Source organism: Emys orbicularis, chromosome 1, assembly GCF_028017835.1.
Source record: "Emys orbicularis isolate rEmyOrb1 chromosome 1, rEmyOrb1.hap1, whole genome shotgun sequence".
NCBI lineage: Eukaryota > Metazoa > Chordata > Testudines > Emydidae > Emys > Emys orbicularis.
The window spans coordinates 327515549-327536110 of record NC_088683.1 but is presented as its reverse complement, the minus strand read 5'-3'; the positions used below and the strand labels follow the sequence as shown (position 1 = coordinate 327536110).

Below are 20562 nucleotides of genomic sequence, written 5' to 3'. Positions count from 1 at the left end.
AATGGGAAACTGATCTAAGCATGGACACACCATGAGTGAAGGTGCAGTGCTGAGATTTAGTGGGGATTTAGAGTGTAGTAAGGGGAGAGGATTGTAAGGAGAATAGGGAGTGAGGGGAACCATAGGAAAAATGTGAGCAGAGATTGATTAATTTCAGTAATATAATCCCTTTTTTAAAAATCCTGGATCGAGTTTCAAAGATGTCATTCAGTGTCCAGTAGCTGCATCTTGCTCTTCTGCCTTAACATTTGAAAAGGCTGGAACTTTCTTTAATAAGCTGATCAAGAAGTGCAACAAAATGAAACCCACTTTGATTTATTAACTGAAGCCTCCAAGATTTGAATAAATAGAAAGAAAAGCCTTTCTTTACTGAGCCTTTTCCTCCTCAGATCAAAAATTAAGTCTTTAAATTAGTGTTCAGTCTTAAAATCAACTTCAGTCTTAAACTGCAACTTCAGTTTTAAAATCAAAGAAATGGTTATGATCTTTGTGTCTTTATAATCTGAGTTGCAATAAAATAATTACCTTAATTGTCAACATTTATCAAACTTTTGTAATGATATGAATTCTCGTTGGATTTTTTTTTTTAATTATCCTTCCTCCCAGTGGTGTTCTAGCATAGTAAGTGTGTGCCCCCAATGAATCTTGAGTTGGTGATCTGTAGTAGTTAGGATTGTACCGCAGTTTCTGGAGAATCTTCATGAAGAGACTATTGCCTTTTGTCTTTAGAAGACCAGAACCATATCTTGAATCCATCTGCTTTTCCAAAATCATGCAAGGCACCAACAGCATGAGAATACTAGGTTCCACATGTATCAAGTCATTTTGTGGAGGAAAACAGACTAGCAGAACAGGCTCCAAAGCCATGCAGTATCTGTGCTAACAGATCCAAGCACAGTGAGCTCTTTGGGCTCAGTTCACCTTTGCCTTCCTCTTTGTCATTTACATTATATTACATTACATTTACATTAGATATAGCATCACCGTGGTCTTTGTTTGGATGTTCATTTTTAAGTATTCTAAAGTTAGTGACAATCCACTTAGATAACTATAATATTGGGATCCTTTGAAATGCAAAATCTGTGAAATTCTGTACACCAACCAATAAAGCATGGAAATATGGTAACAGTCAAAATGATTTATGCAGTTTGAAAACAATGTTATAGTTTCTAGGCATAGTTTTAACTATCTTCTGTGTCCATCACAGTAGTTTGAAGTAGCTGCTAAAGTAAGAACAATGTTTGTGCTATGAATTTTTTTTTTTAACAAATGGGAACAAAGTTCTAACAATACAGAGAAAACAGTCAGTACTGAATATATTACTTCATTAGTATTAATTGTCATCTATAAATTGCTGCTTTAGAGTGTCGGATCATTTTTATTTTTCTTATCAGTGTTGTGACATTTCATTTTCAAGTAATGGTATTTTTTCGTTAGAGACATAATAGGCAGAGAACAGTGTTAATGAAGCATGTTGTACATAAGAAGAGTTTGATAATGTTTTTACAGGGAAAACCCTGAAGCCAGTTTTATAAGTTCCACTTAATTAATAACATCATAAAATCATTAGCTTTCCCTTCTTTACTTTTCCCAGAAGGCTTTCAATAAAAACTTCATTTTTTTTATTTTTAAGATAGAAGCCAAAATATATTTCTTCAAGATCTCTATACTGCAGAAAAATTATTACTTGTATGACTTTAATCAATGTCCAGCTGGATTGTGAGAAGCAAAGATATGGTACAAGATAAATTAATAGAAAGACAAATTGCAAACCTCACTGAAGTATTTTAGAGGTGAATCAGTGTTCCTAAAAGGGAGAACTTACACTGTCCATTCCAGGAGGAAAAGTAGAGTTTGGTTCCCAGTAAAGTAAAAGGGGAATTTAAATTTTAGTAACTCAATAGATTTTGTAATTTCAAGGCATACCTTGTTTTATTTAACAGTAAGCCTCGGTTTACTCAGATCAGCCACCATTTAGAGAAGGACAGGAGGCCGTCAATAAAGCACTGTGCAGACTTTTTAATTGAGCCTTCTTTCCCTGTTTCCTGTTGTTTTGATGCATGGCACGTGTGTATTAAACTTGTGTAGCTATTAGTCTTCTGTGATACCATATTGTATTTGGTTGTTCAGAATAGTGAAACCTTTTTAAGATATAAACAATAAAAATTTAAATACAGGAGAAAATAAAGAAAAATAATGTCAGTAGCAATGTGTTTCAGATTAAAGTTAATTAAACATAATCAAATGCAAATTAACTCAGAATAAGTTAATCTTGTCATTATGGGCAAAATTCTGATACCCAGACTCCCATTGAGTAGTAAGTATCTTACTGTGGAAGTTCTACTGACATCAGTGGAACACTTGCAAATTAAGGTATCACTCAATGGAAGAGTTTTGGACTGTCACCCTATATCATTTTCATATTGATCTTTCTCAGTAAACAAGAAATGTCCAGTTTCAGCAAAGCACTGAAGCATATTGACTTCAAATTCTATGGCCTGCACTGGTTTAGTCTGGAAAGCCATGATGGTCCTCTCTGTGCTAGGAGTCAGGGCCGTCCTTACCCATACGCAAAGTATGCAGCTGCGTAGGGCACTAGGAAACTTGGGGCACCAAATTTCCTGGTGCTCTGTGCAGCTGCGTACTGCTCCAGCCTCTGCCCCGCCTCATCCCCAGACTCCCCACCCCTACTCCGCCCTAGCCCTGCCCCTGCTCCGCCCCTGCCCTGCCCCCACTTCACCCCTTCCCCAAAGCCCCCGCCCCGCTCTGCCCCTGCCCTGCCTCTGCTCCACCCCAGCCCTGCCCCTGCTCTGCCCAGCCCCGCCCCTGAGGACTGCAGCAGGGCCGGGCCTGCACTCACCGGCGGAGGAAAGTGCAGGGACCCGGCCCCAGCTGCGCCGCTGGTGAGTGCTGGGGGGTGTTTCCCTCCTTCCCTCCAAGCCAGCTCCCCCCCCCCCCCCCCCACGGAGACCTGGAGCCAGCCCCTACACCCCCGCGAAGTCCTGGGGCCCCACACACACACACCCTCAGGGGGGCTGCGTAGGGCCCCAGAATAGCTATGGACGTCCCTGCTAGGAGTCTATAAATTTGTAAGGCCCCCTGTTCATTCCCTTTCTTCATGTGCCATGGAGAAAACAGGAAGCTTTGCATTGCTCTCACCATGCTCATAACACTTGCAACTCTGCAGTATGAAAATTATGATAAAATCTCATGCTTCAGGGCTTCAGCCAGTTGCCTGCAGCAGTCAGGAAGCGATCCTACTCCTCCTTTCTTTTCCCCCACCCCCAATGCACAACTGGCCAGAAGTATTCTTGTTTGTTTGTTTGTTTTTGTCTCCTTTCTCTGAAAGATCAGGGATTAGCCACAGCTGGAGGTGTGCTAACAGCTCTGCAGTTGCACAGAGAATCCTTTTTCTTAGCATATGTCTACACTACAATTAGACACGTGCAGGGCCGGATTAAGGTTATGAGGGGCCTAAGGCTAATGGGAGGGAAGGGCTAAGTATGAATGACATATTGCAAAAAAAATTATGAAGTCATCAAACATTTAACTACATACATATTTATTTATGTAAAATTAACAAGTTTATTCTACTCTCTCACTAACCCTCTCACTACACTCAATTCTTCAAACAGATACTTCTGAGTAAGAGTTAGCACGAGGGATGCTATGCTGTCCTTCTCTTAGGGCTCCTTCCTCCTAGGTAGTGGAGTGCTCATCTGTATGAGGATGAACACTGCAACATTCCCCATCCTGCTCACCTCTTTCAGCCTTGTGCTTCTACCCTCAGCTCTCCACATGGCACAGTGCAAAGACAAGCCCTGCAGGTGTTTTCCCCAAGCTATGGACTCTACACCATATACCCTATCTCACTCTGACTGCAGTCTGGGAGGCAGACAGTTTTATTATGTAAAAGAAAACCACTCAGGTGTAAAATCCACTGAAGTAGAGGAAGTAGTAGTGGGAAAATTACATTGGGTGGCATTGTATTTTGAGCTGACTTGCTCTGAAAGCTGCCTCCCAGCGTTGCACTGGCTGAGGACAATGAATTACTGTTTTCACATTGAACCCAAATATTATTCGTGGGATGATACCCAGTTTGTGTAGTTAATCTACAGTGCTTCACCACATCAGGCCATTCTATCACTAAGCTCTCCCACAATTAGAATCATAGAACAGAATCACAGGACTGGAAGGGACCTCGAGAGGTCATCTAGTTGTTCGGTCCCCTGCACTCATGGCAGGACTAAGTATTATCTGTTCTAGAATGTGTTATCAGTAGCTCTGACATGAATTTTTTTAAGCATGAGTTCTGTGTGCACCATCCCCCTATGGTTTGCATTTGTTTGTTTTAAGCTTTCTGTAAGAAAAAGGTAACAGCTAGAAGTGACACAGATCTTCAGATGGTTGCCCAGTCATAATATTTAGCACTTCTGTACTATGTTAGCTCTTCAAAATCACTGTACAAACATTAAACAAACTTAATCTAAAGCCTTTCAGCTTTTGAATGACTAGGGGTTGACAAAACAGAGCTATTCCCTGTTGTGTTCTCTGCCCCCCTGAACAAAAAGACTTCATGGAAAATCAGTATCTTAAAAGAACCATTAAGGATCTTTCAAAAGAGCACAAGGCTACTGTAGTGACACCCTTATTACATCAGGTCTGGTGTTTGTTTAAGGCTGGTGTAGAATGAAGGGACAGCTTTCTATTTCGTTTGCATGTGTAAATCAAGCAGACCTTGCTTATTTTTTTTCCTTAAAGTGCTCAGAGTTTAGGGGAGGAAAGTGAATGAGATTCTGCTTATACCAGGTGTGGAAAAGCAGAAGGGACCAAAATCTATTCTTGTGCAAAAATCTGTTCACCCTGAAGTCAATAAGGCTACACAGGTGTAACTGTCAGCAGGAATTGGCCTGTGTTCGCATTCCCTTCTTGAATCACACACATTCCATGCTTAAACACTATTTTCCACTTGGGAAAGAAGATAGTTTGAGTTGGGGCAGAAAAATGAGGACTAACTTAAGGTTTATTTAGCTTTACATTTTTTGAATGAAACTCAAAAGAAATCAGATGCGAGGTACTATTATGAACCGCTAGAGAACCAGCAAATAGACAGAACCTGCCTTTAGCCTATTCAGCCAGTCTTTTTATTATAGCCTGCTCAGAAGTGGATTTAAAATCCTTGAGGGAGAGGGGATGGAGAAACCTGTAACATTGTGTGTTGAGCTTCCTCCAGTGCTTTTGCAACTGCTTAAAAATACAAAGATGTATTGGCATGTGGAACTAGGCTGAGCATAAGCTCTAGACTTTAGCAAAGCTTTTGATACGGTCTCCCACAGTATTCTTGCCGCCAAGTTAAAGAAGTATGGGCTGGATGAATGGACTGTAAGGTGGATAGAAAGCTGGCTAGATCGTCGGGCTCAACGGGTAGTGATCAATGGCTCCATGTCTAGTTGGCAGCCGGTTTCAAGCGGAGTGCCCCAAGGGTCGGTCCTGGGGCCGGTTTTGTTTAATATCTTTATTAATGATCTGGAGGATGGTGTGGACTGCACTCTCAGCAAGTTTGCAGATGACACTAAACTGGGAGGCGTGGTAGATACACTAGAGGGTAGGGATCGGATACAGAGGGACCTAGACAAATTAGAGGATTGGGCCAAAAAAAAACCTGATGAGGTTCAACAAGGACAAGTGCATAGTCCTGCACTTAGGATGGAAGAATCCCATGCACTGCTACAGACTAGGGACCGAATGGCTAGGTAGCAGTTCTGCAGAAAAGGACCTAGGGGTCACAGTGGACGAGAAGCTGGATATGAGTCAACAGTGTGCTCTTGTTGCCAAGAAGGCTAACGGCATTTTGGGCTGTATAAGTAGGGGCATTGCCAGCAGATCGAGGAACATGATCGTTCCCCTTTATTCGACATTGGTGAGGCCTCATCTGGAGTACTGTGTCCAGTTTTGGGCCCCACACTACAAGAAGGATGTGGAAAAATTGGAAAGAGTCCAGCGGAGGGCAACAAAAATGATTAGGGGTCTGGAGCACATGACTTATGAGGAGAGGCTGAGGGAACTGGGATTGTTTAGTCTCCAGAAGAGAAGAATGAGGGGGGATTTGATAGCTGCTTTCAACTACCTGAAGGGGGGTTCCAAAGAGGATGGAGCTCGGCTGTTCTCAGTGGTGGCAGATGACAGAACAAGGAGCAATGGTCTCAAGTTGCAGGGGGGGAGGTCTAGGTTGGATATTAGGAAACACTATTTCACTAGGAGGGTGGTGAAGCACTGGAATGCGTTACCTAGGGAGGTGGTGGAATCTCCTTCCTTGGAGGTTTTTAAGGCCCGGCTTGACAAATCCCTGGCTGGGATGATTTAGTTGGGAACTGGTCCTGCTTTGAGCAGGGGGTTGGACTAGATGACCTCCTGAGGTCCCTTCCAACCCTGATATTCTATGATTCTATGATTCATAAGGAAAGAACTTGATTGCCCGTGCATCCCAGTACAGAAAAATACATCAAAGAAAAAAAAATGGATTTCTTTGATTTTTAGTACAGTTCAATACAGTATTGAACACATTGCATCATAAATCTGAAGCCCCTCGATGGAAGGTACTGTAAAAGTTAAAGTACTGGTATCCAGAATGGGATGTTTTGTTTTTCCTACAAATGTGTGGGAATTCGTTCCTTATACATAGGAGGGGCAGTAGTTCGGTCTGGAGCTGGATAGAGTGTGTGCAGGTTCTGTGCAAGCTTCCCACCCTACCGCTCTGGTACTGCCTCTTTCCCGCACCACCCTCTTACCCCCCAGGCACTCACCAGTTGTCCAGAAACAGGACCCAGCACACATAGAAGATGACAGTGATGGGCACTAGGACCCAGGAGTCAGCGTCCTGGAGCTGTCTGCTAGCCTCAGCGGAGGAGAGGGACAAAGGGAGCTTCTTCCCTCCCTGACAGCTAAGCAGAGCTCTGGAGAAATTGTGGGTAGGGATAATGCCTGCTCAAACTATACCCACGGCTGGCACAGGTTCCCGTGGTAAGCAGATTTTTAGAGTCCGGTCACCAGTGTTAACCGGATACCTGGCAGTATGTTCCTGCAGCGCAGGGAGATGCAGATGGGAGGGAGCGAAAGCAACAGGCTGCCGGCTGAGCTCCTTCCAAGCCACAGGGGGCTGCTTTGCACTCCAACAGGGCTGCATGAGCAAGCTTGCTCCCCCTCACCTGGCCCCGGCTGTGCCCCCTGCCTGACCAATAGGGCCTAAAACTAGGACGGCCTAAGGCTATAGCCTTACTAGCCTAATGGTTAATCCGGCCCTGGACACGCATGGCTGTCCCTTGCTAGCTTGTTCGGGCTAAGGGGCTGTTTAATAGCGATAAAGAGGTTCGGACTTGGCTGCAGCCTGAGCTCTGGGACCCTCCCACCTCAACTTCTTGGACACCACTATCAGCTTCAACAATGGAACCCTACAGACAACTATATACAAGAAATCCATGGATCACCACACTGACCTTCACAGATCCAGTAACCGCGCAAGACACACCAAGAAATCTGCTATCTACAGCCAGGCTCTAAGACCACACTCAGTAGATTATAAGCTTTGTAATGATACCTTACAAGAGACCTTGTGCATGAAGTATATTCCAATTAAATTATATTCACACTCATTAGCATATTTTCATAAAATCATATGGAGTGCAATGTCACAGAAGGGATCCTTGTGTTGTTTACTTAAAAGGTTGGATCTCAGTGAGAAAACTATCCCAATCGTTATAGCTGACTGCTGTGTCCTGCAGACACTTCTTACCGATATACCATACCGGCCCACTTTCACCTCTTAGACCAGGCCTTAGAGAACGCTGGTCTGTGTGTAAAATCCACACCACTGAGAGACATAGCTCTACTAACCTACCCCCAGGTGTACACAGCACTAAGTCGACAGAAGGATTCTGTCTAGCTACCACCTGTCAGGGAGGTGGATTATCTACACTGACAGTGGCTACATTGAAGAGCTTCAGTGGTGCAGCTGCAGTGGTGCAGCTGTGCCATTGTAGTGTTTTAAGTGTAGACATACCCCGAGTTGATTCAATTCTGTTTGTATTGCCTAAGAGGAAAACCTATCTAACTTAACTTGTAATGAAGTGGAAGATTAGATGAGGCTATGCATATTTGTTTAAAATATTTTTCTCTAATTCTTTTTTCCATCTGCTAAGTAAAATAGTTGTTTTTAGGGCTAAGGCCCAAATCCTCAGATGTATCCAATGAGAGTTAGTTACCTAAGATACCTCTGAGGATCTGGGTCTAAGGGTCTGGAAATCCACACTAGTCATTGAGGGCCAGATTTACAAATGCATTACGGTGAGTAAATACCTTTGAATATCTGGCTCTTTGTCTCTGGACAGACTCACATAGTCATCCTAACCAGAGAGGTTTACAAGGTAACAGAAGGGTGGGCAGCAAGACATTCACCCTTGCTTTGATCTGGAAGAGCTTTGATTGTTGACTCCATCCCACAAAAGTGAGGAGTAAGAGGCCATGGAGAAATTGGTGTTGCAGGTATCTTATCTTCTTAATGTGTTAAAGATATGACTTTTATTTTAAAATAATTATGATATGAAATACATAAATACCTAAACAGATAGAGTGCACTCTCACAATGTTCTATATACACTGTGCAGTACTGCATATAGTCTAACAAAAGATTGTAGTGGAAATGCCATTGGAGACATGGTTCTGCTTTGTATATGAGTGCAAAACATCTAAAATATTACATTTAATTAATTTTGTGCTGCTGTAAGGATTTATGCACATATGCATGATGGAATTTATGAGTATTGCGTTGCTTGTGGCAGTACGATTGACTTTGCAGGAGTATTTAAATTTGTAATACTTTTATGAGACTTTATTTTATGTAAGGTGTTTTAATAAAAATTATTAACTAAAAATGAAATCACATAGCATTGCCCAAAACCATTTGTAAATCTGGTTTACACTTAATACTTCAGTGTTTCTGGGTGGTAGAAGAAGAGTGGAGCATGCTGAGTGAAGGAAGACATACTGCTGCCTGCCACCATTGTGGATTGTATATAGAAGAAATATATATACAATATTTCCCTTTGTTTCTCATTCACTCTAATGCTGCACTTGATATATGATTATTCTCCCCTCCCACCCTTCTGTTCATTTCTTTGCTTCCTCTGACTACTGGGGGCATGGGGACCCTCCCACAATCAGTGAGTTTTGGCATCCTGCCCAAAACAAATCCATGGTAGGTCTTTGTTTTGAACCTGGTGTTACGTGGCTGATTATTTATGTAGAGCACAAGAAAGGACTCATGATGAAAGTTCACTTAATAATTATTTATCTTGTCAAATATGCTTTTCAGGTCCTAAAATGGTAGAAGTCCATGGTCAGCAATTTCAGATCAACTCCGTAGATGGCAAGCCACTTTTTACAGTGGATGAAAATGAAGTTGTCGTTGGTACAGATAAACTTCGAATCACAGGTTTGTAATAGATATTTAAGAAATGCCTGAAAAATGTGTTTCCACATATAACTAAAGCAAAACCACACCCAGTTCAGCTAAAATAACATTTACATTAAATCATGTGCATGTAAACGCAAGTTCTATCTTTACCTCATTAGGAAAGGGAAAATTTGAAAATGTTCTGACCTTTATCAATAAATTTAATTGATGGGTTAGGAATGTCATTAGCATTATAATAGGGTTTGCATAAACTTCACCCTAAACTAGCTCCTGTAGGTAATAGACATTGTGCCTAAGCTGTTTTTCTCATCTATTTCTTATTTTAAGTACACATGGTAATTGGTAAACTAAGACTGAAGGAATCCTGCATGGTCTTATTTGTGTAACCATTTGGATTGAGAATTCTAAATGGAACTTTTGCCAAGTTCTGCTGTAAAATAGTGATTTTTTTTATACCTTCTTTCAAAGTGACAAAATGCTCTTATTTCACCTTGCCTTTGATATTTACACCATAGCACTTTATTAAGTATAGTGCATTTAAAATGTCACTTACTAAAAGACAAATTTGCCTTGGACGTTATCAGATCATGTTTGAATAGTTCTGCACATCATTAACATTAATACAGAACAGTAGTTACTATGCTTTTATTTGATAGCATACATAAAGATATTTTACTGTGCTCCATTGTAAACTAGTACTTACATTGTCTGTAGCCACTAACAACATTTTCCAGGTCTAACTTGCTTTAAAATTTACATATTAAAGTTCAGTTACTCTGGATTTAAATTGAAATAATCAATCAAAGAAAATACTGACATTGCCATGTAACTTACATTCAATTTCAGTTTCCATATTTTAGAACCTAATTACAACTGTCATATTTAACTTGCTTTCATTATTAGTACTCTAAAATCTTGAGGTCTTAATTTTAATAGATCAAGGCAAGTTATTCCACTGTATAAAAATATAACAGTAGTAGTTAGTGTACAATTAGCACTTCTAAAACAAATTTAAGTTAAAATATGTGTTCATAAATTATGTTTATTGCTCGGGGTTATATCTTAAGATTTTTTGCTTTTTAACTTACCGGTAATTGAAATTACAACTTTATTTAACCAGAAAACCACCTCAAATGATTATTATATGCCCAAGGGACACCAAATTTTAACAAAAGAGCATGTTTAGCATGTTTAGCAAAGATATGAAAGACTGGACAATTGTTAATTGATTTTGAAAAGGTCTATCTGTGCACGAAGTCAGAATAAGTCATACATTCATTGAAATAATGACGTTAAAATATGTATTATACTCCTTTTTAATCTTCTAGTTGGCAAAGATAACTGTGCAGTTTCATAGGTATTATATAGAAATATAAGGCTTGATTCCCTTTCACATCACTGCAAATCAGGAGTAAATCCTTTAAAGTCAATGAAATTGTTCCAGTATAAAAGCTGTATAAGTGAGAGGAGAATCAAGCCCACTATAACAATTTTAAAAATAAGCTCTTTTTTAAAGTATTACTTGTTCATTAAAGACAATGTTATCAGTTTTGTATAGAATGTTGAGTAAGCTGTGGACACATGAGATAGTTTCAGGCTTAAAAAACATGTCAAGAATATTTTGCAATACTGTATCTTTATGTACAATATAGTGACCCAACTTCTCTTCTTTTTTCATCTCTTATATACCTTATTCATCATCATCATCATCACTCCCATAACCGCATTGGTCGTTGGGGCACCATCAGTGATGAGCAATCAACCAATTGTCTCCACCCCTGACGATTGTGTGTCAGTGCTTGAGTCTCCGTAAAGTCCTTTCCTGTCCACTCTTTTATGTTGTCAATCCATCTCTTCTTCTGTCTACCTCTTCTTCTCTTCCCCAGTACTGTCCCTTAGAGGATGATCTTGGATAGGCCAGATGATCTTGTTACATGGCCGTACCACTTCAGCTAGCACTTCTTCACGATCATGAGGAGGTCTTCATAAGACCCAGCGCATTGGGTGATGAGGTTGCGGACCTCTTCATTAGTGACGTGGTCGAAGTAGGAGATGCCCAGGATTTTACGGAAGCATCTCATCTCTACTACCTGTATTTTCCATTCAAGTTCTGTCGTGAGGGTCCATGTCTCGCATGCATACAGAAAAATTGAGATGACCAATGCGTGCAGCAGTTTCAGTTTGGATTCCAGGGAGATGTTCTTATTCCTCCAAATTGGCTTTAAATTTGCCACTGCTGCTGTTGTTTGCGCAGTTCTTGCCCGAATTTCTGCCTTGCATCCTTCATCAGTGATGATTGCTCCCGAATACTTGAACTATTTCACTGTCTCCAGCTCTTGTCCACTGACAGTGATACGTGAGCTGATTCCATCACGTTTGTTTGTCATCTGCTTGGTTTTCTCTGCACTGATTTCCATGCTATATTTTTGCAGAGGTTTCATCCAATCGTTTCATTCAGTTCTTCTTCGCTGCCTGCCAGGCCACCAATGTCATCAGCGAACAGAAGATTTGAGATTGTTCGCCCCCCAATGCTGACTGTGCATATGTGATCTTCTAGGGCATCAGTCATTATGTGCTCCAAGTAGATGTTGAACAGTGTGGGCGAAAGAAGGCAGCCTTGCTGGACTCCAACAGTGGTGTGAAACCATTCTCCTATTGTGCCATTGACGAGCAGGGCCGGCTCCAGGCACCAGCCGAGCAAGCTGGTGCTTGGAGCGGCAGCTTGTAGGAGGTGGCATTCCGCCCAATCCTAGGGCGGCATGGCCGCTTTTTGTTGTTGTTGTTGTTGTTGTTGTTCCGCTCCGGCTGCCCTGTAGGGGGCATCGGCGTGGAGGACGGGCGCGCCCTACAGCAAGCCCAGCAGGGCAGCCCGCGTCCTTCCCTCCCAGCCGACTGGGGCGGCGTGGAGCCCTCCCGGCAGGGGGCATGGCGGGAGGGGCCACGTGGCAGCACCCCGCTGAAGCCCTGGCCGCCCCCCTTCTCTCTCTCCCCCCGCTCCCTCCCCCTCCCTCCGCTGCACCTCATTGCCCCCAACCAGCCGCTTGCTCTGCAGACCACCCCCCATCACATGCCCTATTTCCCCAATGGGGGCCCACAAATATGTTTTTTTTTTTTTTTTGCTTGTGGTAGCCAGAAAGCCAGAGCCGGCCCTGTTGACAAGAACTGCTTACGACCAACATTGTACTTCTTCATGGTTGCCCAGAGAGCTTTGTGCCATACTCTGTCAAACGCCTTCTTGAAGTCAACAAAGGCGTGGTAGATGTCCTGCTGGTGTTGTAAGTACTTCTCACATAGAACACGAAAGTTGAAAATCTGTTCTGTGGTACTTCTTCCAGCACGAAAGCTAGCCTGTTCTTCAGCGATGATATTGTCTGATTGTGGCTTCAATCTGTTCAATATAACTTTCAACATCACTTTGCTGGAGTGGCTAATTAAGCTTATGGTCTGGTAATTTTGACACAATTGCAGGTTGCCTTTCTTTGGCAGAATGATGATTAGTGACTGTGTCCACATGGAGGGCCACTCACCGGTCTGCCAGATCTTGTTGCAGATCTTGGTGAGTACATCTATTACTATTTCTCCTTCGAATTTCATCAGTTCTGCTGGGATGTTGTCAATACCTGTAGCCTTTCTATTCTTGAGCGATTTCACAGCTGTCTCCACTTCTTCACGTAGCATTGGAAAGTCATCCTCCTGTGTTGAATCTGGGCTGTCTAAGACACTAGGATCTCCATTTGTCTGGTGGTTGTATAGATCAGAGCAGTAGTTTATCCAACTATTGATGATGTCCCTTTCTTCTGTAAGATTGTTCCCTTCTTTGTCTTGAATTGCGTTAGCTTTGGTCCATCTTTCCTTCATCAGATATTTTACAACCTGGAAGGCTCGTTTGCTATTTTTATTATTGATACACTCGTCAATTTTAGAGCATTGTTTTTCAATCCATATCTCCTTGGCCACCTTCATTCCTTTCTTGTTCTTTTTGGCAATCGCTCTCTATTTATCAGCTCCCTCAGTGCTGTTCTTGTCTCTCTTAAGTTCTCTTCTGATGTCACCAGTACTGGGTTTACAATGGCGCCGGGCCCATGCTCAACAGGGTCTGTCAGCTGGCCGGGTGCTGCACTTCACTTGTGTTGCCAGCCGAGGGGCCACCGCAGGCTGGTTCCTCTCCTCTCCAGCCCCTCCCCCGTGCTCCTCTCGGCTGTCCGGCAAGCCCAGGTATCCCCGCCCTGTCCCGTCCCCTCCACCCATTCGCTTCTCTGCCAGCTGGGCTGGGGGACTCTTGGGGGTCACGCCCCACAGGGGTCTGCCTGCCCTGCTCCCCAGCACGGCTCTGGCTCCGGGCGGTCTTGCTCTCCCCACCATCTCCCAGGGCTGAGCCGCCTGGGACCAGTGCAGGGGCCAGGTCATTCTGGGCCTCAGGCAAGGGGGTTCTGAGGGAGCCCGCTCAGGCAGGCCCCTCCCACTCTGATCCCCAACCGGCCCCAGCTGTGATGCTGGCTCAGCCCAGGCAAGGAAAATAGCCCCTGCCCAGTGGGCCGGTGAGTGTGGCTGGGGGGCAGGCAGGGTGGGGGTAGTGGGTCTCTGGGGATGGCGCTGGGCAGTGGGGGTCTGCGTGGGGTACTTCTGGACCCAGCGAGAATGAAAACAGCCCAATTCCCCCTCCTACAGTGTTCTTTGCTTCCCTGCAGAAAGTGAAGGAGGAACAGGGGATGTGATTGGGAATGTTCATGGCATAGTTTGGGGGCATTGCCCCCCAAATAGAGGGGAGGGGTGGGGACCACATGGGGTGCAAGGTCACATGCCACTGCTTCCCGTCCCCCGCCCCCTCTCCCCCAGCCATTTCTGTGAACACAGAGCTGCGCAGCCCGGCTGAAAAAAGAAGGTGCTGCTCAGCTCCCTGGACTTTGCAGCTGGACACGCCTTCTGGGTCCTAGTGCTGGTTGAACTCCCTTCTGTGTGCTGGGAGCCATCCTTCATTTTGTACAACAGTGAGTGCCCACGGTAGGGCAGGGTAGGGGAAAGAGGCAGTGGGGAAAAAAGGGGGTGGGATGGAGAGGAGATGGAGCGGTGGGGAAGGGGCATGGGATGGGGAAGAGAAGGCGATAGGGGAAGCGGGGGCAGGGGGAAGTGGGGACAGGGGGAAGAGGCAGTGGGGAAGGAATGGGGAGGAGATGGAGTGATGGGGAAGGGGCATGGGATGGGGAAGAGAAGAGGATGGGGAAGCGGGGGCCCAGCATGCAGATCCCCTTGGGAGCAGCTGGGGCACCCCTGTTAAGCAGGCCCATCAAACCCTCACCCTGACGCCCCACCTCCCCTGCATCTGTACCACCCCGATGAGCCCCCCAGACACCCTCCCCACTGAGCCTCAACCACCTACCCCTAGACCCCCACCCAAATGAACTCAACCTCCCTTGCACCCAGACCCACCCCCCTGCTGACCTCCAACCACTTTCACTTGGTCCCCCGTGCAGACTCCCATTGCCCCTGCACCTGGAACCTCTCTGTGCATCCAGATCCCCCCTGAGCTGCCTGCATCCAGACTGCCCCCACACAGAACCCTCTTACCCTCCACCCGACAGAACCCTCTTACCCCCATCTGGATCCCCCCACACTAAGTCACGCTGCACTTGGATCCTGCTTCCAGGCTGAGCCTCCTTGCCCACATCTGGTGTGCCTGGCGCAAAAGGGGCAGGGCCCCAGGGTGTTTCTGTGGCAGGCATGGCCCTTGTGTTGTGTCAGGGTCAGGTTCAGCCTCACTGCCAAGTCCCTGTCCCAGGGGGGCAGGGGAGGCTGCAGGGTATTCTCACACCTCCATCCAGGCAGTGGCCTGTGCTCCCCACTGCCATCGTGGCATTTCCACATTAATTTATTGTAAAAAAAAAACCTGCAGAATTTTAAAATATTATGCACAGAATTTGATGCAGACGTCCCTCAGGAATATGGGGTGCTGTACAGCTGTGATGGTGGGACTGTGAAGGGGGTGCTGGACAGTAGGGGATCTGTGTGTGGGGGAGCTGGGCAGGGGATATGGTGTGCAGGGTGCTGTGCAGTTGTGGTGGGAGGTCAGCGGGAGGGGTCTCTGGGCAGGGGGTGCTGGGCATAGAAGGTTTGGGGGCATTGGGCATAGGGATCTGTGGGGGAGGTCTCTGGGCGAAGGGGCGCTGGGTATAAGGGCAGGGCACTGGGCATGGGGGCAGTGTGGAAGGGGCACACTGGCAGCGCAGGGCTGGGCGGGCCAGTGTGCATCTAGCAGTTGTGGGTTTGTAAACAGTGCCCTTCTGCTGGGCTGAATGGGGCCACTCCCGCTGCGCTGCACCTCATTGCCCCCAACCAGCCGCTTGCTCTGCAGACCACCCCCCATCACATGCCCTATTTCCCCAATGGGGGCCCACAAATATGTTTGGCGCCAGGCCCACAAAAAGTTAATCCAGCCCTGGATGTCACACATTTGTAGTATTTAATTTGTGACCCATGGTTTTGTCTTCTTACGATGTTTCTCAAGGATATCCATTGCTGCCTCATTCATTACAGTGTTGAAATTGTTGGTCATTGTTTCTACATCTTCCTCTAGAGCAAGCAGCGGGGCAAATTTTCCGCCAATCATTGCTTGGAATGACTCTGCAATGTTTCAGTCTCTGAGTCTTTCTAAGTCAAACTTGGTTCTGGTGAACTTTGGCCTGATGATTTTTCTTAGCCACAGCCAAAAATTTAGCATCACAAGGTCGTGATCACTTCCACTATCAGCACTGGGGAAGCTCCTTGTTTTACCTCTGTTAATCCCAGAATGAAACTGGTTTTGCACCATGTCGTAGTCGATCTGGCTGTGATGTAGACCATTAGGTGCGTGCCATGTTGATCGTCTGGATGCTTTATAAGCAGCAAAGAGTCCTGTGGCACCTTATAGACTAACAGACGTATTGGAGCATGAGCTTTCGTGGGTGAATACCCACTTCGTTGGATGCATGTATTCACCCACAAAAGCTCATGCTCCAATATGTCTGTTAGTCTATAAGATGCCACAGGACTCTTTGCTGCTTTTACAGATCCAGACTAACACTGCTACCCCTTTGATACTGGATGCTTTATGTGTTCCTAATGTGTTTGCAAGAGCCAGATTGTTATAGCTGGCAAACTCCAAAAGTCTCAATCCTCTCTCATTGGTTACCACGTTACAGAAAGGGCCACAATAATCTCGCCAATCTGCCTGTGTGTCAGTACCCACTTTAGCATTCCAATCTCCTTGTACAATCAGGATATCTTTCTTGTGTACCTTATCAATGATGTCTTTGCTGATTGTAAGAATTGTCAATTTGTTCAGCATCATAGTCTGTTATAGGGGCATAGACTTGTACCACTGTGATACTAAACGGTACAGCCTTTAGACAGATGGAAATAAGCCTGCTGGACATTGGGCAGCATCCTAATGTTGAATTCTTGATATCTTTATGCACAAGAAATCCTACGCCGTTGACATGTTTGTCCTCTCCACTGTAATAGAGTTCATGGCCTTCTTCTGTTAGTACCTCTTCAAAGTTCTTCCATCTGACCTCAGAGATTCCTAGGAGGTGCCAGGTGTATTGTTCCATTTCGTACATGAGTTTTTTCAACCTACCTATTTGTCTGAATGTCTCAATGTCCTTACATTCCATGTGGCTATGGTGATGTTATCTCTTCCACGGATCCTCTTTGTTGGGGTTATACCAGTAGTATACTTGTCGTGTCTGCCCTGGTGGGAGACAGATGGCACGGTCATTATTAACCCCGGCTGCGATCAATCCAGTATGGACATCGTTGACTTGCTCATTATATTGTGTATCTTGGGCAAATTTCTAATCTGGTGGAGCCCATCCCTCTCCAGGCAGCCCCCTTTTAGTCGCCTCTTATGACATGCAGGAGGAGCAGTGGGCCTATTCTGTCCCCGGACCCACAACTCATTAATCACTCATTAGGAAAACTGACTGTCTTGCAACTCGTGCGTACCTTGGGGCAGTGAACCAATGGTTGTATTGCTAGTAATGCTTTTGAGCTGCCATGACTGGAGGGGTGAGGTTGCAATGGAATCTCTAGGAGGAGTCCCTCTACAAGCTGGCTGGGATCCAGGGCTATAGGAAGCATGATTCCTGGCCTCTCTTGATCCTGCTGCACCCCTACATCCCAGAGCTGCAGTTTAGGAAACAAAGTACAGAAGGGGAAATACCTGCCTAAATAGTTTATTAGTATTTTGAGTGAGCCATGGAGTGGCGGCCATGGTCTGAGCACTACCTGGAGATCTGTGACCCCATGTGACACCACTCTTCTGATCTTTGTATCACTGGCAAACTTTATCATTAATGATTTTGTTTTTCCCAGGTTCTTACTAAAAATGTTAAATAACATAGGGCCAAGAATCAATCCTTGTTGGACCCCACTAGAAGTACCCCCACTCAATGATGATTCCCTGTTTACAATCACATTTTGAGACTTACCAGTTTTTAATCTATTTAATGTGTGTCATGTTGACTGTATGGTACTAGTTTCTGAATCAAAATACTGTGCAATACCAAGCAAATGCCTTCCAGGCACCTAAGTATATTACACCAACACTTTTCCCTTTATGAAACAGACTTGTAATCCTCGGCTGAAGACGGAGCGAAGGGGCAGTGTTAGCACTTCTCTCTAAAACAGTTAAGAAATAGCTTTTAGATAAATATTTAGATAAGTTGTTATAGAGATAGTTACAGTTAGAGATAGTGTCAGTGTTAGAAAAAAAAATGTCATGTTAGTTCATTAGACAGCCCCCCCCACCCCCCCAAGGGACAGTTACTAGTTAAAATGTCAGGGTCTCCAGGCTTCAAATGATGTGGCTCCTGCCATGATGCCATGTCCGTTTCAGACGGACACTCTTTATGAGTACACTGCCTGGGTGAGGGGCATATTCCCCAGAAATGCCCCCATTGCAGCAACCTGAAAGCCAAAGCCCAACAGGACAGGGATCTCTGGCTTAAAATGATCTTGATGGAGAAGTCCCTGCAGCCTGAGGCGGACAAGCAAACAGCCTCTCTGGGCATTTCTTAAGACGGAAAAGGAGACCAACCCTCTGAAAAACCATAAAAGAGGGCTCAAACCTCTCTGCAGAGAGGTCCACGAAAACAGAGGCAGTCTCCTGCAAGGTCACTCCCCCGATGCCATCTTACTCTCGGGTGAGCACCTTTGATGCTCCAGGCACCTCTGGCACCGCCGAGGTCAGAGCGAAAGAAACGGAGTCGAGGCACCAACAAAAACATGTTTCCTCCACTGCAACGAGCTCACCATACAGGACTCGGCACCGAGTGTCTCAGGCACCATGCCTCCACCCCCAGCACCAACAACTCAGTCGGCACTGGTAGACACCACCAAGTCGACACCAATGGCAGCAGTTAAACCACAACACCAGTCAGCACCAACTCCATCAACAAAAGGGAAAGCACCCATAGCACCGACTACTCAGAAATCGGCACCGACACAGTCTCTGCTTCACCAGAGAGATTTAGAAATCTCATTGGCACCACATTCACCGATACTCGGTGCCGAGGGCTCCCCCCACAGGCTCCAGAGGAGATCACAGCCCATAAGACATGGCGTGGTTCTCCAGTGATGAGGAGGAGTAGATGCAGGGACAGTACCCCTATCTCCATGTCACTCCTCACCTAAGGCCTACCAATCAACGTGGATCCACATTTGTCCAAGACACCAGATGAACCAACCATGGTGTGGACCCCCATGGATGTACTCTCCTATGGTTTTCCCAGTGCAATGGGCGCATTGGTAACCATGGAGCTCATCTAGGGGTCAGCGTTCTAGATCGTCCACAGGGCATAGACATGAACTGCGCTCTAACCCAGCGTCTCCCACACCATAAACCTTGGAGACACAGAAAGCAGAAGAGGACACAGAGACGGGCACATCTCCATGACACATGACACATCTCCTGTACACAATTCATCTTTCTCCTCAGATGAGGCGATTATGCGCCCACCGCCAACCTTGGCGGATGACTTTAAACAGTTTCAAGAGAGTCGCGCAAAGCCAAGACATACTGCTAGTGGAGGTAAAGACAAACCAGCATAAGCTGGTACAAATACTGCAACCCACATCTACCTCCAAGTTTGCCCTTCCCATCAACAAGGCCATCTTGGATCCTGCAGAGACAGTCTGGCAGACACCTGCTTCTATTCCACCCACCTGCAAAAGAGCAGATAGAAAATATTACGTACTGTCCAAGGGGGCAGACTTTCTATTTGCGCACCTGCCTGCCAACTCCCTAGTTGTCGAGGCAGTAAATCACTGTAACAGACAGCCACACTTCAAGGTTACACCCCATGACAAAGAACACAAAAGACTTGACTTGTTCGGACGCAAAGTATATTCCTCCAGCATCCTTCAGTTTCGAGTGGCCAATTATTCAGCACTACTGGCCAAATACAACTACGACAACTATGGGAAACTTGCCCAGTTCACATCTGAGCTCCAAGAGGAAAAACAGACACAATTCCAGGCCATTGTCTCCGACGGCCAGCTCATATCCAAAACAGCCCTTCAGGCGGCATTGGACACAGCAGACGTGGCAGCCAGAACGACGGCCACAGCCGTAGTAATGCACCAAGCCTCATGGCTTCAGGCCTCAGGGATACCAAAAAAACTCCAGACAAAAGTAGAGCACTTACCTTTCGACTGGGAACAATTCTTCTCCTAGAAGATGGACGAGGTGCTTCATTCAATGAAGGACTCTCAGGCCACGCGCCGCAGTTTGGGGATTTACACTCCCCCCTGCAAAGAGAAGGAGATACCAACCATATCTGAGACATAGAGACTCCTCAAACAACAGTTAATAACAACAGCAACCATACGATAACCAACACCAGCATCAACAATCACAACGCGGGGGACACCTCAATCTCAGGCGCTGACTTCTCAGTCAGTGTCACAGGCCCAAGGACTCCCTCCCTCAGGGGGTCCCATGGGGAGGCAGATTAGCATTGTATGTTGCTAATGCGGTTGTAAGCATCGCAAGGCATTTTGGGGAGGGGGGGAGGTCAAAGGTGTAAGTGTGGAATGGAAGATTCCCTTGCAGGGAG

At 45.5% G+C, this 20562-nt stretch overlaps 1 protein-coding gene across 1 annotated transcript in view; it reads left to right on the top strand.

Annotated features, from left to right (window-relative positions):
- SGCG (sarcoglycan gamma) overlaps positions 1-20562 on the top strand; it is a 126973-nt gene that overhangs the window by 51202 nt on the left and 55209 nt on the right. Inside the window, exon 4 of the mRNA XM_065420241.1 lies at positions 9368-9487. Within this exon, the coding sequence (XP_065276313.1) occupies positions 9368-9487 (120 nt within the window). The remainder of the gene's footprint in view (positions 1-9367; positions 9488-20562) is intronic.